Below are 25,145 nucleotides of genomic sequence, written 5' to 3'. Positions count from 1 at the left end.
GCCCAATTTTTTCAATCCAACATTTTTCATCGATATGTAATTACAAAAAAAGTAAGCGACTATCGAACACATATAAGACAGAAGCTTTCTGTAAAAGGGGAACGGAGGGTTACACTGTCGTCTTGTGAACACAAGAAAAAGGTAGCTACTCCCTCTAATGTAAAAAGGAGGTCGAGTCAATCCTGCCAAACAATTCTGTGAATAGATGCTCGAACATACTCATATTTTGTAAGGATTCGGATACGTGAAAGAAGCGAAGCCTAATGATTGGAAAATGAGCTTATAATCCACTTGTCCCCTTTCCAATTCTTAACTCTTCTACTCCTGGGATTCTTTCTTGGTTTAAACAAGTTTACCTCTTCAGTACTGCTTGAAGTTTTTAGCTGCTTTGAATAATTGTGTTTCATTATGTATTTACATACATCGATCTGGCAACATCATGATATCTTATATAAGACAAAGTAGAGTTCATCCTTTGTACCCCGATATCAGCTTGCATAATCTCCACACTCTTCTCTTTAAAATTTCCTGAGGTACTTACGCCAATAAATTGTCTATCAATTAAACAATTCTTAGGTGAGCGACTTTTTCTCATGTTTTATTTTTGTAATATTTGATTCATTCATAAGGGTAAAAGGGTAAAATGGAGCCACCAGTGTAATGGCTCATATTTCCCAGAATCGTTTACGACGCCATCGATATGGTTCCAAGAGTGAAGTCAGATCGCTCCTAGAGCGAGTAAGAGCACTACACGAATAAAATCTTACGACGAACTCCTCAGTGATACGATGAAGATTGAACTGAAAACCCTTAAGAGTTTAAACTTTCCACCGATACTTGAAATCGGCATTAATTTTGAGCCACTTGAGTTTCGACAAAGAAGCACCTTATTGATAATTAATTTGCATCTCGCGTAGATCCATGATGCTTAACGCCCGAAGTGTTCTCAAATGAAAAGAGTTTGTTGATCGAATCAAACTACTTGTACAGCGAGGAAAAATTCAGCTTGTATAAACCAACTTCTCAGATTCACACTAAACCTCGAACACATGCTTTTTTTGCCTTGGAACACGAAAGTATGGATCACAAATTCGACCTTTGCGAAGCATATTTACAACATACACCACTGTTTACATCTTAAGAAGATGGGGCAGAGTTCACACGTCCAGTGCCTTTATCTACGATGCGCCCCATTAAATAGCCGTAACCAGCCGGCAATGAAGCAAAATTAGTTGTAAATACTCCAGGTTTACTCATAGAGGAACGAATTAAGAAGCTTCTTCGAATTCCACATATTACAAAACTACCAAGTGAGTCCGGCATGGTGGACTCGTGTTAGTCTCCCGTTCGAGCACGATTTAAATGAAATGCCCGACTAATTTTTCCTCGTTTCATTCCAATTGTTATTTATAACCTCCCTTAGGGAAGCTATTAAAACATTGTCATACGCTTTCGTCAGAGAAGCCACTGTATTGTATTTATAACAATAGAAGTTTTAATCAAATGTTTTTCCGGTTTCTCAAGTATAAGGTACCCATAAAAACCATTTTTAGCTCTGCATTGAGATGAGCAATGCGGAAAAAAGTTGCAGGTTAATCAGTATATCACGGGCGAGCGTCTACAGTGCGTAATTATTACTGGTATTACTGTTTACGTTTTGGCTTCAAGATGAAATTAAAGCAAGAAACACTGTTCTATGCCATCCTCCTACTTCTTGCAATTTCTGCTAAAGGATATGAAGGTAAGACACATTTATAGGATAGATGATTACTTATTCCCCTGTTGATAGTACTCAGCTTTGCACTTACTGCACCACTGATATCTTCACACGTACAAAAACGACCAAATATGCGAGATAATTCTATAAAACCCAACAGAAACACTGGTCTTTGAGAATACTTGAGTTTTTGAGTGGAATTAAAGTCGAGATTAACAATGGTTCGGCCGTATTTTCCAAAATTTACTTGTAGGCCGAAATCAGGCAAAATCCACCAATCACTCGACAAGTTTCATCGATTTCCGTAATGATCTTACTGATATCTTAAATTCATTTGAATTTGAACCCTCTGGTAGTTTGGCATAGCAATGGCCCAAGTTATGCACAGGCTCCTGCAATACTCAATTTTGATGCAAGTCAGCGACGGACGAGCTGAGGCTATAATGCCCGTAGTCTCTGCTATGTGACACAAAACTCTCGATCATTTAGTCAATATCGTCAATTTGAGTTGGTCCGAGGGATTATTTCATTCCCTTGATATTGTTACCGCAAATAATAGCCAAAAAATAAATACTGTTCTTCTATTTATTAGCTGATACGTTTCCGAGCCTTATCACAGAACAGAGGGGGAGGGGCATGGATGAAAACAAAACAAAACTAAACAATGAATATTATCAGCATAATCACTGTAGTATCATGAAAAATATCGAAGAATTTTGATGTTTAACAGTAATCCGGCACCTGCCTCACCTCTAACAGTCAATTTTCTTATGTTAGCTCTAATTGATATCAGCCTCATTCTTTTCTTTTTAAATTGTCGAACAAGTACAGCTGCTTTGCCCCCCACTTTAGATTTCTCCCCCCCCCACTTTACATTTCTCCCCCCCACTTTACATTTCTCCCCCCCACTTTACATTTCTCCCCCCCCCCACTTTACATTTCTTCCCCCACTTTACATTTCTCCCCCCCCACTTTACATTTCCCACCCCCTTCCCCACCCCCCTAAGAAAAAAAGAGTTGCTAGTTGATATACCTGCCTTTCAGGAGTCAAAAACTCTTCTTTTTTAAATGTTTGATCAGAGTAGCGAATTTATCATTTTTCCTGTTCAGAAACAAAAATAAACGCATTTTTATAGACACCCACGGTGTACGTCTGGAGTAAAAGTGTTTTGTTCGACCCCGGAAAATCTCTTTATTGACCTTGAAAACCATCCCTTTTCTCCTCTATTTTAATTTACAGGTTCTCTTGATAGGTGCTTTATTTCTATGGCTCAATGTGTGAGCTTCACTCTTCATCTGCAAAAACGAAATACTCAGAGTTCTTTGGGGGAATTACTGTTCTGTGGCTACGTTGATGAATTATTCTTTCTCATGTACTAAAAGTTAATTAACACAGCAAAATAAAATCAAGCTAGAATTTTTGGCTGTGCGTATAACTCAAAGTTTTAGCTCCTTGATGACGCAACTTATCTTAATTCTATCATATTTCTTGGTCTGGTAAATTCAGCTGAACTACGAATGATTGACAGAAATTTTGTTAATGCGCTGAAGCTAGATGAACAGGAGCGCTAAATCAAAAACTTCTTTGTTTTGAGCAAAAGAGGGTCAGTGCAATTTCAGAGGTTTCGCTAATCGCAACACATGGCGTACAGTCATTTCATACGTAAATAGCTGGCCTAAGAGATGTTTGATTCGCTTTGATTGATAACGCTTTGATTTATTACTCTTATATAACGCATTGGTGAAAGATTTAGACCACTGCTAAAGTGGTCTGTATTCCGCTTGTCAATGTCTGTTTGATGAAGGATGATGCTAGCTACTTAAGCTGAGCAAGAATTTTGTTTTAAATGAAAGGTATTTTGTCTTCCAGATGTTAATGAGTGTCTGGACCAGAATGGAAACTGTCAAGATATATGTGTGAATACTAATGGAAGTTACCACTGCGCCTGCTCAGATCCAGAGTTCAGCGTTGCACCAGACAAGCGACATTGTATCGGTAAGTGCAACAAATCCCGTCGATAATACGTTTGAAAGGCTGAAAGGAATCCCCCGTATAATGTACATGAATGTTCATTTTGATTTTGACGGTGACTTCCACTAAGGTTTTTGAAACGTTAGTCAGAACTGCTAACCTCTTCTAGCCGACATTCAGTCTTCCAATCATAATTTTTTTGCCACACAAATGGTCTTTTTTGCTTTTTTATTACCTTAATTTTGCAGCCAAATTTTGGCTATAAAGGTTCCCAGCTTTTTTTTTTACGTTACTCGTACCCTTTTCTTCGTTCCATTGAGCTCTGCAGAGTCTTGAAATGAAATCTGGTCCGGCTTTATTTCAACAGCCGAGGGAGTGGAAGTAGACTGTGGCCAGGACGAGATGACTATCACCCTGCCCAAGTCCCTCCTCTTAGGTCTTGACCGTGAGCATCTGAGACTAATAGATGCGAAATGCACAGCCACTGAAAACAAGACTCACTTTTTCCTTCAAACCAAAACCGGAGAATGTGGTACAATTCTGAAGCATACCAAGGATCACGCCATATACAGCAACATGGTTTCGGAAATCCCCATAAAAGAGAAGCAGATCGTGACACGCGTGCGCGATGCTATGATCCCCTTCCACTGCTACTACTCCAAGTGGGGTGTGGTGTCCTCCATTGGAATCAGACCATCGAGCGAGAAGATTGTTTTGTCTTCAAAGGGATATGGAAAGTTCACTCTCAGACTGGATTTGTTCAGGAGTCCGCAGTAAGACAAATCTTTACAATAGTAATTGAACAAGCTATTTGTTTTTGGATTTGATTGGGCTATTTCTAATAATAGGAAAACCACGCTTTCAAAAGGAGGGCAAGCCAAAAACCTTTCTTGGAAAAATGCGTAGCTAAAAAACTGATATTTTAAAGGTAGAGGCTTTGTAATAACCCTTGTTTTGAAGAGGGAGACCTTAAGCATTTTTAACAAGACGCTGATGCAATGTTCCATCGATCTTAACAATTATAATCCCGGTTGCCATCGCTCTGTATCTTCGAGGAAAATTCGAATGCTGAGACAATGAAAAATATTCTTGCCAGAAATAGAAAAAGTGATCTATCAATTTAGAACTTTTTGATTTACTCCGTGTCGCATTTTCAACATTTGAGACAATACAACCTTTTTGCGCTTTGAAGATGACCAAATGTATATCAAATGGCGAAAATGTAAGAATGATCAAGAGGATGATTCAAAAGATGGCTAAGAGAATCCTTTAAGATCAAAAAGGCTGATTCTTGTATCAGCCTGCTAAATTTTTGAATATATACTTTAAAACGATATTGTCATTACGTATCTTTCCAAAGTGTGAATATCGCTTTTTTAAAGAAAGAATTACTTGCTCTTCCTCGAAAGACGTGAACTTCAAGCATGAGGTTTAATGGTGTTTCCACCTCTTGTTTCCATCAGATTCACTGCACCTTTCTCTCAAGATGATTTCCCTGTTGAGTTCAGAATCCGTGAACGAGTTTACTTTGAAGCCAGTGTCGACACTATTGATTCAAAACTGACAATTTTAGCCCTGGAATGCTATGCCACTCCCTCTCAGGACAGGAATTCCCAACCCAGATATGATATTATTAAAGACGGGTAAGTGGTTTTTCATAACATTTTTTCATGATGAATTCTACCAATCATGGCTATACGTTTAACATTCTTTTCTGACGGACCTAATAGAGGTTTTCAAGTTTTGCTTGAAAAAAAAAAAATCCATCGCCGTTTGAAAGTTGACTGCAAGGACATTAATATTCTTCCTACCTTTTCTTCGATTAAACAATTATTGATTCATTGAAATCAATCGGAGCTCGTGTGCTTCTCCACAACTCAAGCTTTTATCTTAAGAGGCAATCACAACTACGATGGGCTTTAAAAGGCTGTCTCTCTTATTTCTACCCGGTCAATTTCGCGTCAAAAATAATTTTTCCTGAAACTCTGTCAACAGAAATACTTTACTTAGGAAAGAACTAAATTAGTTTTGCTTTGATTCGAAAAAATTTTCTGACTGCGTTAGCAGCCATAGTTATTTCTCAGTCCGTGGGGACCGTGGCAACGTCTCGAAAATTGAAAATAGGCATATTTTGCAACATTGTAAAATATTTGATTGGCATAGTTAAGCCACCAAATTTGTATCAGATTGCTTAAAAACCTCTCTAGTTTTCCAAGAAAGCTAGAATTTGCCCTCTCAATATATCTGAAAAGGCGAATTTTAGCATATTCTGACCCCTATAAATCGCCATCGGCCGATGGTCGTAAATAACCTTGATTTAGACGTTAAGTTTTGGGTTTTGGGACCTGGTTGACAACTTTATCCTACACAGGCGTTTAAGTTTGGACCTTTATAGGCAAAAATATGCAAAAAACCCTGTACGTTTTGGATTTTTCAAAAGATATGACCGTTTGAATCAGCACATGTACGAGCACTCGCGATTTTATCATCTACACCAAAATCGAACAACTGGAACAGATTTCGTCATAAATACAACTTACCCGCTTTGCAGCCCGGCTGCATGGCTCACTTGAGTATTTTTGTAATAACAAAATTGCTGAAATTCATGACAACCTCAACAAATTGCTAGGTATTGCCTACGAAAAGTAGGCGGCATCCATCGTGGTATCAAAACAAATGGTTGGAATTATGGCCACATTTCGCAGTTAATTACCCAGTTAATATCGCTTCCGAGGTGAATTTTTTCAGAATCAGAATATGAAATCTCCATGTCTGGAAGCTGAGGGGGAAATGAAGGTTTTAGGCTTCTGAAGTGAAGAAATAGTCACTTAAATTTAGATCACGACGATCCCATCGTGTTCGTAGAGGCGAGAGGGGCGAAGTATCCCCAGGAGAAGTGAGTGGTATACTGGAATCTTATGGCCCCTAACGCAGTCAGAAAATGATTTCGAAACAAACCAAATCTACTTGAGTTCTTTCCTAAGTAAAGTATTTCTGTTGACAGAGTTTCAGGCAAAATTATTTTTGACGCGAAATTGACCGGGTGGAAATGAGACAGCCTCTTAAGTACCTTTCTTAATGAATGGAAAAAAAAATGCATAGTGTTGTTACAGTTGTAACAAAGGATCCAAAAATACGTTTACGAACTTTGGATCCGTATTTCTAAATTTGGATCACATAAAGCTAAGCTGTAACTTTCAGTTTTAGTTATAACTTTGGATCCGTAGTTAAAGCTCTGGATTCTCAGTTACAACTTTAATACTTATACCCACTGTTTTCGTTCATTGAGAATAACTGAGAATGGTACTTAGCGGCCACCATACAAAACTAAACCTCACAAGTTATTAGTAAATGTAGGAGAGAAGGTAACACGAGAGAGTTTTACCCGTAAACTGGTGATCATCAAACTTTATAACACCACGCATACTTTTTTTACTTTCTGCAGTTGTTCGGTCGACGACGATGACACACTACAATTCCATTCCAGCTTCAACAACAGGTCTCAGCGGTGGAGCCTTGAGGCCTTTCAATACGTCAGCAAACACCCGTATGTATTTTTCCATTGCCGGGTCCAAATCTGTAACGTTACGGATCCTACCTCAAGATGTGCACAAGGCTGCATAGAGAGAAGGCGAAGAAGCGCGAAGATCCTTCATGACAACCCGGATGACATATATGCTTTAGCCCAGGGTCCTCTTGCCCTGAACCGAGAGAAGAAAGAAGCAGAAGTCGACGACGCGGTTGCCTTGGATAAGAGCACGCTCAAAGTCAAGACAGGCGAGTATTTGAAGTAAATGCATTATAACATTTAGCCTTACTTGGAAAGAGGTAAAGATTTATCTGAACAGACGACCAAAATATGTTTTGAATCGAGACAAATAATTATTTGGTTGATGGTTATGGCTTGGGAGTTACAGTTGACTGACGCAGTTTGATCTCTTAGTTCAGAGAGGTCCTGAAAATGAGTGGTCGGTGAAAACGAAATGAGTGGAATTAATAAGAGTAACTCATTGTCAAGGACAACATTTCGTTGTTGGACCACTCTCACTTGAATGATTAAACAAACGACCAATCATTTAGCCAGTATCAGGTCTAAAACATCACAACTTTTCACAAGTGTATCTCATTAGTTTATGGTCCACCCCTAAAATGATGATATTACGCGATCAGACTAAGCTCAATTTTCCTAAATTTCCTTTATCAGGTTTCCACGTGCCAGTTTTAGTTTCGTTGGGTGTGCTCGTCATATTTTGCGTGGTGGGAATGATATGGCTGAAGGTCACTTCGAACAAAGAGAGAGTCGCAAAGCAGTTCATACCACTTTACGAGGACCTGCAGAAGTGATAACGTCACAGAGAAGTTTCTGACCACAATTACCGAGTGTTGAACCAATTCTAGTTAAAACGTGTATCTCGTAGTTAACAATTGCAGGCATAGAAGTAAAGTTAAAAAGGAGAGGATTACTCTCGATGCCAAGTCGTTCTTATAATTTTTCAGAAAGATTCGTGTTGTTTTTACCAAATCAGTAGAATTTCAAACACTTTCAGTTCCGTAACCTGTTTATCGTTGATTTTATAATTCATCCAACAAGAATTGTGTTAGAAAATTAACAATTTTTTTGTTTTCTATAGAATTACTTTCGTGGAAATATCGTTATATCTTGGTACAATTAATTTTTTTCTGGAGATATTTTGCTTTTAATTATAGGATAACTAAACTAGTGAGCGCGCTCTGATCAGTGCAAAAACCAGTGCTCATTGAACTGGTTAACCCGTAGCTGCTTTATGAAAATAATAAATGCAGGACTTATAACTTACTTGTGATAACTATAAATCAGGCTTACAAAAGTAACGGCTAACACTTTAAGAAAAAAGACTACGGGAGAGGCAAATAAGACAATGCCAAGCATAAGCCAAGGAAAAGTGGTTTCTCCTAATAGCCACGAGTAGCCTGGACGATACTAACAATAAAGTAGTATTTGTTGGTTTGGTTGACAATTTTTGTCTTGCTCGGGAACAAATTGCAAGGGAAAACGGGTTACTAGGTACTTTTCCGTGCATTGCTCCATGAATCAAAGTAAGCACACTTTCACAAGTATAATTCCCCGTCAGTGTAGGAGTTATTCTGAACATGTAGTGAGCGTCCAGACCTTCTTTTGTAGCTCACAAAGGAGATTTTTGTTATTTACTTTCATGGTGGGATAGTGGCCGCCTCTTCATGAAAATGCAATTAATTTGGTTTGGTGGATTTGTTTGGGAGTTTTTCCTCCAATTTATATTTTGGCTTTAGCGACGCTTGATTTAGTGCACGCAATAGTCCCATTCATATCAGCATAAAAATGGAAAGATAAAAGTGTTATCAGAACCACAAAAGCAAGACGGAATTTGCGTAGGGTCTTTTCTTTGTCCTTCCTTTTTTACGTTTTGTTTTCCTTTTGTTTTTGTACTGTTTATAATTTGAATGGTAACTCACCCACTGTTCAAAAGAATTGTCACAAATCCATGAGAGGGGAAATATGTGATGATCACACACTAGATTGTTGTGGACTTTAATGAACGTTAGTGCATATCCCATACAGGTGGCAAAACGCTTTTTGTGTCCACTGATTGGTTAGAAGGAAGCCATTAGCATGTGTTATTCACCTCCGTGGAGCTCGAGAGACGAAATCGCATGTCCAGAGTTTAGTGAAGGTCTAATCACATTTTTTGTATGGTTATAGGAAATAGACCAAACATTTGTTTCTAATGTGGCACGGTATATCAAGCTTCAACTATCTTTAAAATTCCAACTAATGTTGCGCTGCGTTTACAGCATATGCCTATTGCTTTCCTTACAAAATCTGAAATAAGCATTTTTCGCTTTTTACTTTGCTACTGGCTGTACCTCCGGTTGGAGGCATTCCATCGTTTCAGACTCGTGCCATTTGCCGCGTCAAAAAGTTATGCTTTTACTTTTTCTCCCCGTCATGAATAATTTACCCTCTCTGAAATTTCTGAAACTCCATGGTAAGCAACCTCCGCATTCAGAATATTTAATAAAGAGAGGCCTTTTTTTACTGTTCTGCGTATTTGCTTTATTCTTCCCGTACGTTCTACGTGATTTTGTAATTAATGTCTTTGTACATAGATCATTCACTGTAACATGACACTTATATTCATAATACCATAATAATTAAAAGTAAAAGTAGGCAGCGACCGTCATCTAATTTAATCAAACGCGCGGTTACAATTTTTCCACATTCCCGCTAAATTACACATATTACAGCGACATGGAAAACAGTCTTATTCCAACAGCAGTATCTACATTTTAACAGTTCTCTTAGATTGCACAGTTACAACTACTTTTGAAGTTATCTGGGTATAAAGTAAATTTATTTGAGTCTTTACAAATCCCATTACATGGCAATGTATGGCTGTTAATGAAAGTTCATATATCGAGCTTGGACCCTTTTTCTACGCTTTTGAGCCTGTTTCAATTCATTCAAGCACGAGCAAAACCGAAAAAGGCAATTTAAACTATCAAAGTAGGTGGCAACAGTGCTGAGATATCTCGCTGTTATTTACGCGGAATCTAACAAAAGATTGGACTGTAGGAATTATACAGGATTTGATTCGTCAAAATGACTCTCAACTTCTTGGACAGTTCTTTCAGGAGACACAGTTGCTGTTGTTTTGCATCTCAAACATAGTGATATAAAGTATTGCCTGTATTCTCTATTACTGAGAAAATAAATCCACGGGTTTACAGTGGAATTGAACATGGACAGCGCCAATAAAACTTGTAGTCCAAAATATGTGATTCGGGAAAGGCCAGTTTCGATTAAAACGTAATGGATTTGACTAGGAAGCCAGCAAGCTGTTAGGACAGCGACTGTGATGGCACACATGCGTAGCAACAGTTTTTGCTGGTGCCGCGCGTGCAGTGTAATGCCAGATACTGACGGGCTATTCTTTATTCGATACCATATGTGGATAAACGAAGCCCAAGTGACCAGCGTCGGAAGGACATACGTTACTGTGATGTTAGTTAAAGCGAGCGCTCCTCGTCCCTTCTTCCCCAATTTACTTGAAACAGTTACACACATGTTGTTCTCAAACTTAACGAGAAAGAACTTGTAAGTTTGTAATAAAAAACTTAAAATTATGATACACAAGATATACAGTAAAAGTCTTTTGCGAGAAAAAAACACTTTGTACTTGAATGGTTTTATTACCGAACACCATCGTTCAAGTGCTAAAAGTAAGACGATTAAAATGGAAACTTTGCTAAGGAAAAACACTAGGACATTATTTCCTAAGAGGTAGCAGAAGAAATAACCCATTGGGCCAGCCAGTGATGGATGACGGATAATACGAAACATTGGTGTCGCAAAAATAATGGCCCCTGTAAGTGTAAGAAAAACGAACATCTTATAACTTTTAATCCACAACATATAAAAAGCCCATCAATTCATTTAAGATACGAAAAAAAATAATCTATCGATGCTTACAGCTGCCTCCAAAATGGGAATAAATCTTTGATAGAAAGACGTTAAGTGACCTGTCAATGATTTATCCAAGCTGTTTCATATAACACTTTTATCTGCAGGCAGTTCATGGTAGGTAGTTCAAAAGAGAATAATATGTTAGGCCCATTTTTCTAGATAATTTGGATATATCAACAAAGTTGAAATGGTAAATTGGCCACCGTAATGATTACAAAAGCTGACGTTTCGAGCGTTAGCCCTTCGTCGGAGCGAATAGAGGAATTGTGGGTTGTGTGTGCTTTTAAAGGCAGAAAATGGAGCTACATTATTGGTGGGAGCATGGCAACGAGAAAAACATGAATAAATTAGTGGAATGAAAAGCATTCGTTGATCCCTGTGGGATTTAGACGGCCGGTTTGAAAGATGAGCTTTTGTTCAAGATTTGTTCGGCTTTCCGTGCCACCTAAGTGCAAGGAAAGACCGCAGATTGCCAAATAAATTTTTCAAATAAATTTTTGAAAAGAAAATTTTCCCTGAGCGGGATTTGAACCCACGTCCCTCCTGTTACTAGTCAGGTGTGATGACCACTACACTATCAGGACAACCATGCTGGCAACACGGCAATCAAATATGTGATATATATAGCCAAAAAAACCTTCGTTCCCTTTAGTGGACAAAGGCTGAAACCAGACGATCAGAGTTTTTCTTGCAGCTAATTGCCGCAAACGTTATATTTTCCGTATCGTTCATAATGTTTTTGAAAATGTGCTCTGAGTACTGAACTTGTGTAAATATTTTTTCATGAACAAGTGACGTCACCTTTTGAAGTATTATTTTCTCAGATAAATTACTCTCGCAGCTTTTTCTTTTTATTCCCTTGTTTTTCCGAAGTCTGGCTTGTTTTACTGCTCATAAAATTTTTCATAAGTAAGAATTTTCATGATTTGTGACTCAAAAAGCAGCTACCTTCACGCACACAGAAATATTCGAATAAAACTCATTTTACAAGTACCTGTGAACATATCAGCTGTTGCTAAAGTCAGCAGTAGAATGTTGTGAGGTTTTTTCAACAGGAAAGGTTTTTTATACAGTAGGAAACAAAATATAGCATTGCCTGCCATGGAGAGCGCACCAATGACGCCGTATGTAGCTGCAATGGCTGGAGTGAGATCCATGGCTGCTCACACGAAAAGCCCAATGACTCCTAGATGTGCCAATAAGACAAGGGTGCGACATAAAGAATAAAGAAGAGCATCTTATAGATAACATAAAATGAGCAATAAAAAAGAGATTCTTCTAAAGAATCACAAAGGGTATTTGAATCACTAAGCTTGGCCTACTCTGAATGACGCTGTAAGCAATGTTTTGCGACGTCACTTTTCCCTCCGAATTGGCTTCGTTCAGTTTTTGAAGATCCTGTTGCAGCAGTTAACCCGATGAAAACGTCAACTGTTAAGTTCAGCGATTGTCATAACATTTATAGCAGGGTAATCAAAGGAGAAATTGGTTTAGTTATTAGTTTAAAGTTTTCGCCGAATTCTAAACAAATAGTTACATTGCGATGAATTAAGAAAAAATTGACAAACACGTCAGTCAAAGAATAGCCTGGTGACTTTCACATGGAGCCAAGAGATCGCTGCATGTGGTGCACGCAAAAATGGAACGAAGAAATTGAATTGTTACCCAACAAAGAAAATACATATTCTACTAAGGGTTTAAGTCAGTATGCAAAAATCAAAATATTTGGACGAAAAGGAAGTCATAAAGTGATAAGTGACAGTAAAGTCTGTTAATATCCTATATATAGTTTATTGTTTAGTCTGTAATGTAATCAGTATCATCCCATTTGTGTGAAATGTGCCAAATTTTTATTAGCAAGTGTACGTAAGCACTGTACGCTGAGATAGTTGGCGATGTTTTAATTTCCTTTAATAACCCAAAACTCAATTTCTTTCGGCAATGCCTTTTAGAGACTGTTCAAGGCCTTCTCATAATTTAATATCTTTGGCTGGGGTTCTTTGGAGCTTAGTTCAAAATTTAAAACTGGCTTCGTAACATAGCACCCATCAAATTCGCGAAACTACCACGCACTAGTCTCGTGCAAGCAGAAGGGCATGAAAAATTTTGCTCGTCATTCGCCTTCGACAGCCTGAAAAGGCCCACACAAAAAAGAACACAAAACAAAGAAAAGAAAAGAAAAATTATTGACGCAAGTTGAGAGAACACGGTTAAAATTGTTCACCAACGTTTTTTCAGACCAATTCAACGACTGAAATGTAGAATAAAGATCTGAAAATTCAAAGCAATCATTAATATTTGCATTGGAATATCGTAAGCCTGAAAAATAAGAGTCTGTTCCACTGCTGGCGTATTGTAGAGCACGAGATTAACCAATTATAACTGACTTCATAAAATGCAGTTATCGATTTCTAAGAATGCATATTGACTTGAAATCCCCATCAATAACCTACAAACGCTGTTTATCGAGCTAAGGGAAGTCGACAAATTGGGTGCTCTTCGTAATCAGACAAAGCCTGGATTGATCAACATACCGACCAAACTGCATCAAGGGAAGGATTAAAGTATTGGACTCATTACTTGAAGAGATATAGAATGCTAATATACCGTGCACGCAAAGTTCTCAATAACCATTTATTTCTTTTTCAAAGCCAATACAAATCACCAAATTTTCCGCTGATTAATGCCTTCCTTCTTTTAATTGCAAGCAAGGGAAACAAAGTCTTCTTCGCCATGCTCCGGCCCTATGAAAAAGACAAAATTTTCTCTTGGTAAAACGTAACACTTTCCTGACTCACTATTGTCCTAAATTATCTTATTGTAAACATGTAGACATACCTGTAATTATTTCTGAAATCAAATTTATTGGCTTAGTCAGCCCACAGCCCGCTTTTTTTCTTCCTCAATACACCGCATGCAAATATGGCGTCCAATTTGAATTGACATTGTTCTGGACTCACTAGCCTCGTCTTCACGTGGAAACACGAAATGATTATCACACGTGTGAGAGGCTAGTGAGACCAGAACAATAGCAATTCAAATTGGACGCCATATTTGCATTCGGTGTATGGCAAAGTTTATCTAAGCTATCAGGCCGGCTGTGTAATTGATTGCCTACGCAATCTTTTGTTGCCATCCGTTCGTTTTGCCCACTGTACATTCAGCTGTGATCTTAAAACAAAAGATGGCCAGGAAAGTCACAGGTGGAACAACATATGCTACTGTTCATAGAGCTGGGCTAGTGTTGATAGACTAATAGATTTACATAAATAATTCTGACATGTAAGATTTGGTCCCTTCTTTTGTCAGGGGAATATATATAATTCATTGTGCCCCTCTTTTAAGGTCTGGAAGACTGAAGCCTCATACAAGTACAAATACCTTTATTTGGTAAGTTTCTTAAAAATGGGGGTTGGCGTTTTAATCTATCATTTCTAAATACCATATCGTTCATTTCTTTCTCCTTTAGCAATGAAATATTTTTTCTGTGTCGAATATTTTGGGTCAGTAATCTATGTTGGTGACCCCTTTATCGAAACGAACAGAAAACTCCTCCTGCAGGTTCTTGGTCGAAAACGGCTATAATCTGCTTTTACAGTATATACTCTCTTTTTCTACCAGAACAAAAATCAGTCTGGAAATGCACTTCAAGATCATTTCGTTGGTCGTCCACGCGGTAATCGTACTGGGGAAGCCCGTCTATCAAGATAAAAGTATGATTTTAACTACAAATCACATGTTTTGAGGAAAAAACAAATACATGGCATGGTTACAATTCAAGATAGTTTTTTTCTTTTTTACAGAATATTGCAATTGGAAATGCTTTATCTGACTGGAAACATTTCACCCACAGGTTACATAAGTTTAGAGACAATTTTTTAAAAAATATTCATTCGTTTTTGATAAAGTCTACCATTACTTTAGTGCATTTGATCATTATATCATTATTATAAATCGTAAGACCCTCACTCAATTAGTTGTACCTAATTAAACTATTACGAAGCTAGTACTTGGTATAAAAGAAGAATAAAGAAGTAATTCTACAATGTGAGCTATTTAACCGCTCTAGTTTTATGTAACTAAAAATGGCATGATGTCAACATATTTTTATTTTTCCATTCATACTCCTTGTCCTAATATATTTTTATCAAATGATGAACGGAAGGCATTATCATAATGCACATATCTTGCAGATGGTAACACGGTTTCTTTCATCGTGTTTACACCTGCTATATTGAGAAACTTGATAGTGTTAGCAGAAAAAAGTCATTTGTTCTATGAAATTGAAAACAATATTCTGACTCTGACAATGGGAAGGAAATGTCATTTTTTCGATCGGAGCGCTACATTTTTCTACTTCTTTTTGCCTTTTTCGTCCTTTCTTTATCTTTTTTGGTGTCTTTTCATCTTGGTTTTGGAGATAGTCATGCTCTCTCACCATCAGTTCTCATTTGTTCAGCAAAGAAATGGGATGGTAGATTGACCTGGCTATACCTTCGCCGCAACTAGATTGCGAACCTTATAATTTTCTGTGTTTGAAATCTTTACATTAGCTGGAAGCTGTGATGTTAACCCCAGATACAGATGGGAATGCGGATGGCTCGGGATAGATAAAGAGACCTGCGAGAAGCGAGGCTGCTGCTGGGATGACAGTGATCCTTGGGCAAAGTTCTGTTTCGTCAGAAAGTATAAAAGTAGGATCATTTCCATCAGCCTGTTATAATCTAAGTGATATAATTTGAGAAAAGAAAATTATCTTGATTTGGCATCCTAGGTGTTTAGGTATACAGCCACGTTATGCACTCTTTTCGAAGAAAGCTCTCCCCGCCAATCACTAACGGGGAATTATATCGCGTTGCAGATCTTCCTGATGGTCTGTGCCCTGTTGCTCCTTCTGAGCGCCAGGAGTGTGGTCATTATGGGATTACGAAGGACGAATGTCTGATTAAATCATGCTGTTGGGACCCTACCGTACATAACGCAAAATGGTGCTTTAAACAGCCTGGTGAGTAAATTTGATAGCACCCGTGAAAGTTTGAGACATAGCGTACCCTTTCTGCTCCCTTCCCAGGCCGGTAAATGAATGTCGGAGTACATAACTGCTGGCCTTCCGTAAGTGCTTTCAAGAGACAGTTGGGTAAGTATGATAGCACCTAGAAATCGTGGGAACCTGCTCGCTTCCCAGTTAATAAATGAGTGTCTAAGTACATTATGCTACCACAGTTCAACCGAAGTGGCACTTTATACAGCGCGGTGATCAAGTCAGATAACACCTGTTAGCCGAGGAAAAGACCCGTTGTGCTCCCAACTGATGCAACTGATGCAGGCTAATACCGTCAGTATCAGATTTCATTTTACTTGGCGAAGGAGAGCGTACTACGTACATGCATGTGTTGTTTAAGCATCCAATCTGGGTAGCTACGGGTTTTTCATATCGATTTCTATAAATCGCACAATAATGATATCAAGAATTTTCCTCAATTTCAGTTGGGGAAACGAGATCTTGTTACATCTATCATGGTATATCAGGAACATGTAAATACGTGTGTGATAAGGACGAGCGAAAGAACTATGGAATGGGGCAGTGCAGAGGGAGAATATGCTGCGTCTAAGATAAACTTGTGTGAGTACATACTATCAATAAGATTTTGTTATAACCTTGTGGGAATGGTGAAAAAGGGTATACAAATAACAGATGTAAATTCTCTTTTTTATGGCCTGATCCGTCAATGTGATGTGTTTTCTGTTCAAATCTGGATCCAAAGTACCCGAAAGTGTTCTCGATATCAGTTTACTCGATATTCACGTTGCAGTATGCGGTCGACTGCCGCCGAACCGATTCAAATGCTTTCTTCTTCTACCATAAATCAGTACAATGGCAACTGACCACAAAAAGAATGAAAAAAAAAAGGAGACTAAGCATAAACAATCTCGTTTTGCATATTAACAGGAAAAAAATTCAAGCATTTCGAACTCAGACCTTCTTTTCGCATTTGATTTTGTATAGTTAATAAAACTGCAATTATATTTCATCTATCATCATAAATATTATGAGTGTTCATTAGAAAGCATAAATCTTTCCTTTGTTAACATTCAATTCGTTAAATTGTTAACCTTGGCTGCATTTTTGTTTAAAGGCTGATAGTTTCGAAAGAAACTGCTTGGGGCTGTGTCGGTGGGGGTAACGAAATAATTTGGATATATCAACAAAGTTGAAATGGTAAATTGGCCCTCGAAACGTCAGCTTTTGTAATCGTTACGGAGGCCAATTTACCATTTCAACTTTGTTGATATATCCAAATGTATTTTTGTTTGTTTCTTTTCTCTTTTTACAGTGGAAGATAATGCATGACAAATGCTACAGAACAAATAATCCATCACTTTCGCGAAGAATGTAACATTTCAGTCAATAGTCAATAAAACGTTTACAATTGTCAAAATGCTGTCCTTGATTCAAACTGAATCCTGATTAAGGTTCCATTCCGGGCATGCAGTGCCAATTGTAACAAAATGGGGCTTATCTTTTTGAAAAGTGTTAGCAGACCCTTTACTCTTTTCCTTGGTTAAAACATATCACCAACGTTTTGCCAAATATTGTATCCACAATAATTATAGTTTACTCTGAAAGTGATCAAGAAGAACTGAAAATAAAGAAAGTATCATTAGCCCCAATGAGTTATATTTATGTGTAAAATAACAGTCCTGTTTCTAACACTCTCTAAATCTTTAACAAGACCTCCCTCCCCTTTCAATGTTGGCTAACTGTTCAAAAGACATAGAATAATGACACAACATTGCTTTGGGGAAGAAGGGGGCGAATAATTTTACTTAGCGGGGGAAAAAGAGATAAAGGATTGAAAAGATTTATGTGTCAACAATTTGTAGCCTATTGTTGGTATACTATGGAGCCTGATGCGGAATCGCAGTACATGACGCCTGTGCACTTCTGGTTGCCGTGTTTATTGAAATGTTATCCCTTGAGATGTGCGTGAAACATTTTTGAAATGATGCCAGATTCCCCGAATTTCCAAATGGGTTTAAGAATATATCTCCTTAAAGATAAACAGAAACCATTTCAATCAAACTCACAAACAGCGTTTTTTGTTGTATAGTAACCTTTCTGACTTTTACTGGAAACAGATTTTAAAGCTGTCAGGAAAAAAAGGTATATATTTTAGAAAACTTACTTTGTGACCATTTAAATTATCAATTCGTGTGGATTATGGTTACTGATATTCTCCAAGAGTCAAGTCTCGGGGATTATTCAACAAGAGTCACTTCGCCCTTGGCAAACAACTGTTAGATATAATCCAGAATGCACCTTGCCAGCCATGAGCTCCAACATGAAATAATGATTGGCGGCCACAGAGTTTCATATTTAATCAGGACATGTTCTCGAAACATTATTAGCCATTAAATATTTCTGAAATGGGTTGTTTAGCAATTCAATATCGCTCCCTTTTACGTCGTGTCAGGAAGACTAATACTACTCACCAATTAAGGTAACTATTCATAATAATGCCAATCTACAAGAGGCTCCTTGGTAGACTTATGTAATGCGAAATTCGAGGTATCAGCTGAGCCAAATAGGTATATGTTCGCATCTTTCTTTTTCTTTTTTTTTGTTTGTTTTAGTACATCAGCCCTTGTCACAATTCCTTCAACAAAGGATACCAGCTTCTCCCAAAAAGGCAAAACAAAGATTGTTCAGATTCTTCCCTAGCGAAAACGAAAACATAAACACGTTCAGCTACACGAAGGGCTAACGCTCGAAACGTCAGCTTTTAACTCTCTACGGTGGCCAATTTACTATTTCAACGTATTATATATTACCAATGTTCTAACGGGCGTTGAGTAACCACAGACTTAGAACTATTACGAAAAGAGAAAAGTTAAAAAAAGAAGCTGTTTAACAGTTGCCTCGAGTTTTTCAATTGAATAAATCACTTTGTTCTGGAGTTCAGTTAGCTTTGACAAATACACTTTTAATATAATTATATTTCATGAATAACGAGATCGAAAGGGATAATAAGAGGAGCATATTATTGTTTGGTTAGCGATTGGAAAATTCAGACTGATTAACGCATCCAGATCATATGTAACGATAAACCCTCATCAAAATCTTTATCTAAACAAAAATTTAGACCTAATTGCATCAGCAAACTAACTCAGGTAACATATAACCATCTTAAGGGTTTAAAGTCTCATCTTAATCACAATTTCAGTATATTTTCGGTCGCATCTCTTTATGTCAACCCATTGTTTTCATCCATTGCTGTCTTTCTTCATTCATCTTCTAAGAAACTAAAAAAGAATCACAAAAAAGATAATTAAAGACAGCAGCTGAGCTTGGTTTGTTTAGCTGGGCAAAGGAAACATCATAACAAGATAACACAGGAGAAACCGCCACGCCTATTGGATCATCTCCACCAAGTTGTTCCTTATAAATTAATAAGTTATTTTTGTATACTTAAAAAATATGTTTATTTTCTCCTTACCACAGTTAGCCCAAGATCCAATGTAAGTTGCAGTAAGTGAACACCACAATTTGTTATGAGCGTCCATGGTACAGGAGCCATATGTCTTCCCGTTATAGGTGAAAGGGAAAACACAGCAAGCACCTTGCGGATTGTCGGTTTTTTTTTCCTGTGGACACCCACCAATGACTGCAAAAAACAAAGCGCGAATAAAGATCTGTGAGAAACTAGCAAACTTAATATAACCTTAGAGATCGCCATCTGCTATTCTGGTCATGCCTCCGGCAAAATTGCTTTTGAAATACTAAGTTATTCGTACATCTTGGAAGAGCCAGTTTGTCTTTTTCACTGACAATCTGCAGAATTTAATGGGAATCCTTATTTAATAGTTTGATTTAGTTTATTTGCCTGTCATTACGTGTCATTACGACACAAAAATTTTCCTTCTAGAATAAAGTACACAGAACGGCTCCTTTAGCTGCCCATAGAAAAGCAGTAATCCATGAAAGTCATGTGATTAGGCAGACAAACGCGCGGTCGAGTGTTGAAGAGGCTGATGTTTCTTGGTGACACGGCATATTGTACAGTCAACCGTTTGATTCAGAGCCAGAAATTTGAATTTCGATGAAATTTATCTTGATAACATCCGAAAAGGAACATTATCCACCGTAAGGAAGCGAATTGAATATTTGAGGTGAAGTTGTTACATTTGATGAGGCAAACTCGTATTGATGGGTGCTCATTGATACAGGGAGAATTTGATCCCTTTCTATCATATGGAAAACTACCCTAAGTTAACTTCTATTGCACGACGTTAAAACCTCTTACAACTTTTCAAAGAAGGGCTATACGCATCATTACTTTATCTGCGCTTAGGCACTTTGCATTGTTTTGACAAGGGTTTCTAATGCAGTAATCTACAACTTCATGAGAAAAAAAAAATAAATGGCATTAAAAAGCATTTCAGCAAATTCATAAGGAAATATCTACTTTCCTAACCTTCGATTTTCATGTCACAGCGAGCAAGAGTAGGCTTCCCTGATCTGGCAGAATCCAACCAGTAATTACCGCTGATAGCCTGTCCTCCCTCACTCGCCTTAATCTCTTTACACGAATCAGCAGGCAGCTCAGAAATGGATCCGAGAGGGACTGCAATAAAAGAAATACCTTTTAGTATAAAAAACATTACAAAAATTTGTTATAACGAACAATTTAAGGTCTTGAGTGGAAGTTTAAGTGAGAAACGAATTTTCATTATGACGAGTTTTTTTTATTAGGTTTCATGTACGTTTCGTTACCTCTTTTTGATCCTTTTGCCATGTAGTATCTGTCCTTGTCTTTGACAAAGTCCTCAGGTCTGGCCTCCTTGGTCCGATTGTTTAACTCGCATATCGCGATAAACATGACGACGTTGGAGCTTTGACATCTGATATCAGCGAGGCAAGTTTCCCAGCATTCCAGCGTACCTGGTTGAGTCTTGAACGTCTTAAACGTGTGGCCCTTGAGCATCATTTGGTAAATGGAGTAAAGGTCACCGTTGGTTCCACACTGCTGGCTGGCAAAGCTATGCAATAGATGAGTATTTAGAAACAGCACGATGTAGAATGGACTCCGTTGACCAGCCATTTTCAGTATTTCAGTTTCGTGATATCTGAATAAACAAGAAAAACATTTTATTGACACATACATGTATTGAGAATGCGGAGGAAGTTTTGCAAGGCCTAAAAACGCAGGCCTGAGGAATTTCCCCATCTAGAAACCCACATCAGAAACCCAATCCTCGCTTAGTAAGAGATATCAAGTCTTGCACAAATTTCAGAGATGAAATCTTTCAAAGCGAAATTCAAGGAAAGCACAATTAGGAGGCTTGAGAATCCGGCCAGTAACTGTTACATCTTCCGTCAGCTTTTCTACAGTACTAAAGTTAAATTTGCATCTTTGCATTTAATATAGATTATATATTTGAACCGGAAGGGTTTCAAGGTATGGAGCACAAAAGCATACAAGAGTGCATGACATTCTACAGCAACAGACCTCTGTCCTTTGGAAAAAAATATCTGAAAAAAACTATTGGTCCTTCCTGACCTGGTCTTTGTTGAAAGAAAATTCAGCTCGACAGTGCTCGATAACAGTTTTGCAATGTGTCAGCTAAAACCTATGTGTACTGCAATGTGTACTTTGTAACATCGGTATCACGACATATTCAACATTCAGCAAGGCAAGATATTAACTATTAGCTTGGATATTTTCCATCTCATATCCTAAAGAATAATTTTTAATTAACTATGAAGGTGTACGTTGAGCGCAAGTTGGACCGGTAAAGTTATTCTCGATAACAAAAATTTAAAGATTCGAAAAAAACACCAAACTTTAACCAGAAGTTGTAAAAAATTTACACCTACCTGGTCTAGTGTAGCATTTGTTGAAATATGTTTAACTAACTCCTAGTATAATTCCCTCGAGGTGTCAATCCCTTTATGCGGCTAGATGCACCTACACAACATACAACTGATCCGATGAAATGATAACGGCGGCCACCGAATTTCATATGTCAACAGGATGGGCTATGGGCATGCTATCTGCCATTAAAGCTATTTTTACAGGCGTCGTCTATCATCAAAAGAATGATATGCTAATTACGACCATTATATTATTTTTTTTTACTTTGATGAAAATTTTATGAACACGTGGATTCAATTCAAGTTTGCATCATGCCTATTTAAATAATGAGACAGGAAGACGTATACAATCTCAGTATTAGGAGCTCATTGGAAACCTTGCTTAATCAGAAAACTCGAGATAATTATCTTAAAAAAAAGACAGATATGTTATTGTCTGTTTTTATTTCGTTACAACGTAAAGCCCTCTGCAATACGTTTGTGAACGCTCCTTGATTTAAAATTGTAACTATGTTTTTCTTTTCCAGCTGTCATCATTTACTTTCATTGTGTTCTAGGTGCAACGAATTTTCTAAGTCTTGAATAAATTCTTATTTGTTGTTTGCTTTTATCCTCGCCCGCACAGGAGGGTGTAAGCTTGAGTCAACTAGATGGGGAGGGGGGAGGGGAAGGGAGGATGATGAATTCGCCTCATTGCAAGTTTATTCCCAATCGTCCATGCAAGTTCGCCTTCTAAAGTAAATCGATTTATTCGCCACCTCTACCAGTTCGCCCTCAAATTATTCAACTCGTTCTTTATTTCTTTAGTTGTGAGCGTCTAAGTCGATAAACACTTATTGTCTGACAAAAGTGTCTTTCTGCATTGCCGTTGCAGTTTTTGGGTCAGTGCGAAGTCCGAAGGTGAACCGAGATTACTAAAAGCACAAAATTGTGTCAAACTCGTTTGATAAAGGCTGGAGTTATGTAACAACTTTGAATTACCCATGTATCAGACGTCCATTTTTAACTCGGCTATGAATATGCTTGTTGATCGAACCTCGTTACGGTTTCGCTGTGAAAATTGCATGTTGGTCGCAAAAACGTTATAATTTGTATAGGAAATGATACGTTCCGGTGGCCGGGAAACGAGTGGAAAGATTTGGAGGGGGAGTGGTAACTGAAGTTAAAGGCAAACTTGTTTTTTTACGTTAAACCAGAAATCCAACGAATTTTCCTTAGAAGCTGTAAACTCAACGGTGTATAAAAAAAAATACAACAATCAGTGAGGGGGTAATGTGGCACAAACAGCTATTCATCTTACATTACGGCATAACTTAGACACAACGCACGCTCTGATTGGTCAAAAATCTATTGTTTGTTATCCCGGTAAACCATTTAAAACTGAAACATTTTCCTGTTTTGGGAAATGGCGCCACAAGAGTTCTAAGTTTTAATTTATCGAAGGCCTTTGGTTTAGGGGAAACGAAGTGAAGGCTTTGAAATACAATTTAGCTGCATATCGCAGAGATCACGGGTTCAGATCCCGTACAGGCCTAAATTTTTTCCAGGCCTTATTTTCACTACCGGCTTAAGTAGTGTTCATTACAATGAGGGTCGTTCTGATATTCATTTAACTTTAATGTCGTCAAAACACAAAAAATTACCATCCTTCAGCAACACTTTCATCGCATCAAGATATGCGTGTATTGGTCACATATGATAGGGAAGAACCCCCACTAATTTCCTAAACTAAATCACGATGACATGATTGTCCATGATGGCAAACAATTCATTTTGAATATTTTGTGAAGTATGTCTGTTTTCTTTCCTTCCAAAGTTATTAAAAATGAACAGCCGGTCTGATTCGTCATCAGTATCACCTTGCGTGACCAGCCTTGTCGGGCAAGATATTGCAAGCACTCTATGACTTTGATGTTCACAGTTAGAACTCCATTGTCTTTTTTGGTACATCACTCGACATTTCCGATACATTTCCACGTATTTTAGGAAATTTTGCTTGTAAGTTAATGGAATTTAGATAATTGAAAGACATAAAAAAAATAAGCCTTTACGGTATCCAGTTGATCCGTACCCACCTTTATTTCAGACATGTACAGTCGATCCGAACCCGGTTTCAGACGAACCTGCAACCATTTTGAAAAGGTTCCCCAGTAGCTGGCCGATTCTTACCATCCCAATAAACATTCATCTGAAATATCTCGGTTGTTGTGCACGGCAAGTTAATAGAGTGAAGCGAGTAAGATACAAGCAAAATTCTGTTGTGTAATTTTCTTGACAATACTTGTTGTTGATGCCCTTTGGTCTATGATGACCATGAAGGAAACTCTTAGTTGTGTGCTCTTTTGGAGCAGAGCAACCTGAGACTAAACGTGCCGATACATGAATGGCAATCTTTGTTGTGCAAGTCGCACTTAGGGATCATTTCTGCATTGGAGTGCAGCGTTCTTTCCTGATTTGAATGTCCCCTTACACTGGCTAATTTACGGTATCCAGTTGATCCGTAGCCACCTTCATTTCAGACATGTACAGTCGATCCGAACCCGGATTTATATCATATTCTGGATTTCAAAGAACTTTAGTTAGTCAGCTCTCGCGAGAGATGCGGCCCGCATAGGGATTGTTTTCTTGTTATCGACACGGCACTTAACTCTTTTCATGGGATAGCTGAAAACATCCTCGAGTGAAATGCCACCATAGTTGAGATAAAAGGAAGGCAAGTTCTTTATTCATAACACGTCCTTTATTCATAATATCACCAAATAAAGTCTTTATAAGTACACAGGTAACGCATTTCCATCATAATGAACCAATTTACAAGTTTAAGCCTATATTCAAACTTTGTGACAATCATTTGAAAATTCGTGCTTCGTTTAACTTTCTATTTATAACAAGTCCGTTATTCATAATGTTAGAAAATGCAGTAGTACAAAGGATCATACATAACCAATTGATAAGTTAAAGCCCATTACCAAACTTTGTGAACATTATTTGAAAATTCATGCTTTATTACTGTAAATAAGGAAACTCATTCAGATTAAGTTTAAACTTTTGTATCAACCTCGTTATCAACCTAGTTTCGATTTCATTCACATTTTTT

General features: G+C 37.8%; 5 protein-coding genes across 9 annotated transcripts in view; 2 read left to right on the top strand and 3 right to left on the bottom strand.

The window, feature by feature from the left end:
- The first annotated feature begins 1,573 nt into the window (after positions 1–1,573).
- Positions 1,574–8,674, top strand: LOC111330838 (ZP domain-containing protein). The gene is made up of 6 exons (XM_022935802.2): positions 1,574–1,741; positions 3,588–3,713; positions 4,057–4,462; positions 5,153–5,332; positions 7,135–7,466; positions 7,894–8,674. Exons 1-6 carry the CDS (start codon positions 1,669–1,671, stop codon positions 8,031–8,033), a joined length of 1,257 nt encoding a protein of 418 aa, XP_022791537.1. The 5' UTR covers positions 1,574–1,668; the 3' UTR covers positions 8,034–8,674.
- Positions 8,675–9,640: 966 nt separating this feature from the next.
- On the bottom strand, positions 9,641–12,591 carry LOC111328975 (neuromedin-U receptor 2-like). Its single transcript, XM_088741551.1, has 3 exons — positions 12,495–12,591; positions 12,167–12,358; positions 9,641–11,072 (listed from the first exon to the last, which is right to left on the bottom strand). Exons 2-3 carry the CDS (start codon positions 12,327–12,329, stop codon positions 10,285–10,287), a joined length of 951 nt encoding a protein of 316 aa, XP_088597677.1. The 5' UTR covers positions 12,330–12,358; positions 12,495–12,591; the 3' UTR covers positions 9,641–10,284.
- A 1,884-nt stretch (positions 12,592–14,475) lies between these two features.
- Positions 14,476–17,642, top strand: LOC111328973 (uncharacterized). The gene is made up of 6 exons (XM_022933528.2): positions 14,476–14,562; positions 14,794–14,885; positions 15,726–15,866; positions 16,034–16,177; positions 16,660–16,795; positions 17,508–17,642. The coding sequence occupies exons 2-5, from the start codon at positions 14,813–14,815 to the stop codon at positions 16,782–16,784; spliced, it is 483 nt and encodes a 160-aa protein (XP_022789263.1). The 5' UTR covers positions 14,476–14,562; positions 14,794–14,812; the 3' UTR covers positions 16,785–16,795; positions 17,508–17,642.
- A 624-nt stretch (positions 17,643–18,266) lies between these two features.
- Positions 18,267–22,246, bottom strand: LOC111329015 (uncharacterized). Of its 2 annotated transcripts, XM_088741243.1 has the most exons (5): positions 22,052–22,246; positions 20,948–21,300; positions 20,649–20,798; positions 19,671–19,838; positions 18,267–19,476 (listed from the first exon to the last, which is right to left on the bottom strand). In XM_088741243.1, the coding sequence occupies exons 2-5, from the start codon at positions 21,273–21,275 to the stop codon at positions 19,469–19,471; spliced, it is 654 nt and encodes a 217-aa protein (XP_088597369.1). In that variant the 5' UTR covers positions 21,276–21,300; positions 22,052–22,246; the 3' UTR covers positions 18,267–19,468. The 2 variants fall into 2 exon arrangements, with proteins under 2 accessions (XP_088597369.1, XP_088597368.1); XM_088741242.1 differs by lacking the exon at positions 22,052–22,246 and having other exon boundaries at positions 20,948–21,562.
- Positions 22,247–24,766: 2,520 nt separating this feature from the next.
- Positions 24,767–25,145, bottom strand: part of LOC111319645 (uncharacterized) — a 26,853-nt gene continuing 26,474 nt past the window's right edge. For all 4 annotated transcript variants that reach the window (XM_088741238.1, XM_088741240.1, XM_088741241.1 and 1 more), the window contains one exon: positions 24,767–25,145. This exon is cut by the window's right edge and continues 62 nt beyond it. The gene's annotated coding sequence lies outside the window, so the exon portion shown is untranslated.

The sequence above is a fragment of the Stylophora pistillata genome, chromosome 12, assembly GCF_964205215.1.
Source record: "Stylophora pistillata chromosome 12, jaStyPist1.2, whole genome shotgun sequence".
In the NCBI taxonomy this organism is placed as follows: Eukaryota; Metazoa; Cnidaria; class Anthozoa; order Scleractinia; family Pocilloporidae; genus Stylophora; species Stylophora pistillata.
This window is presented reverse-complemented; position numbering and strand designations above follow the sequence as displayed.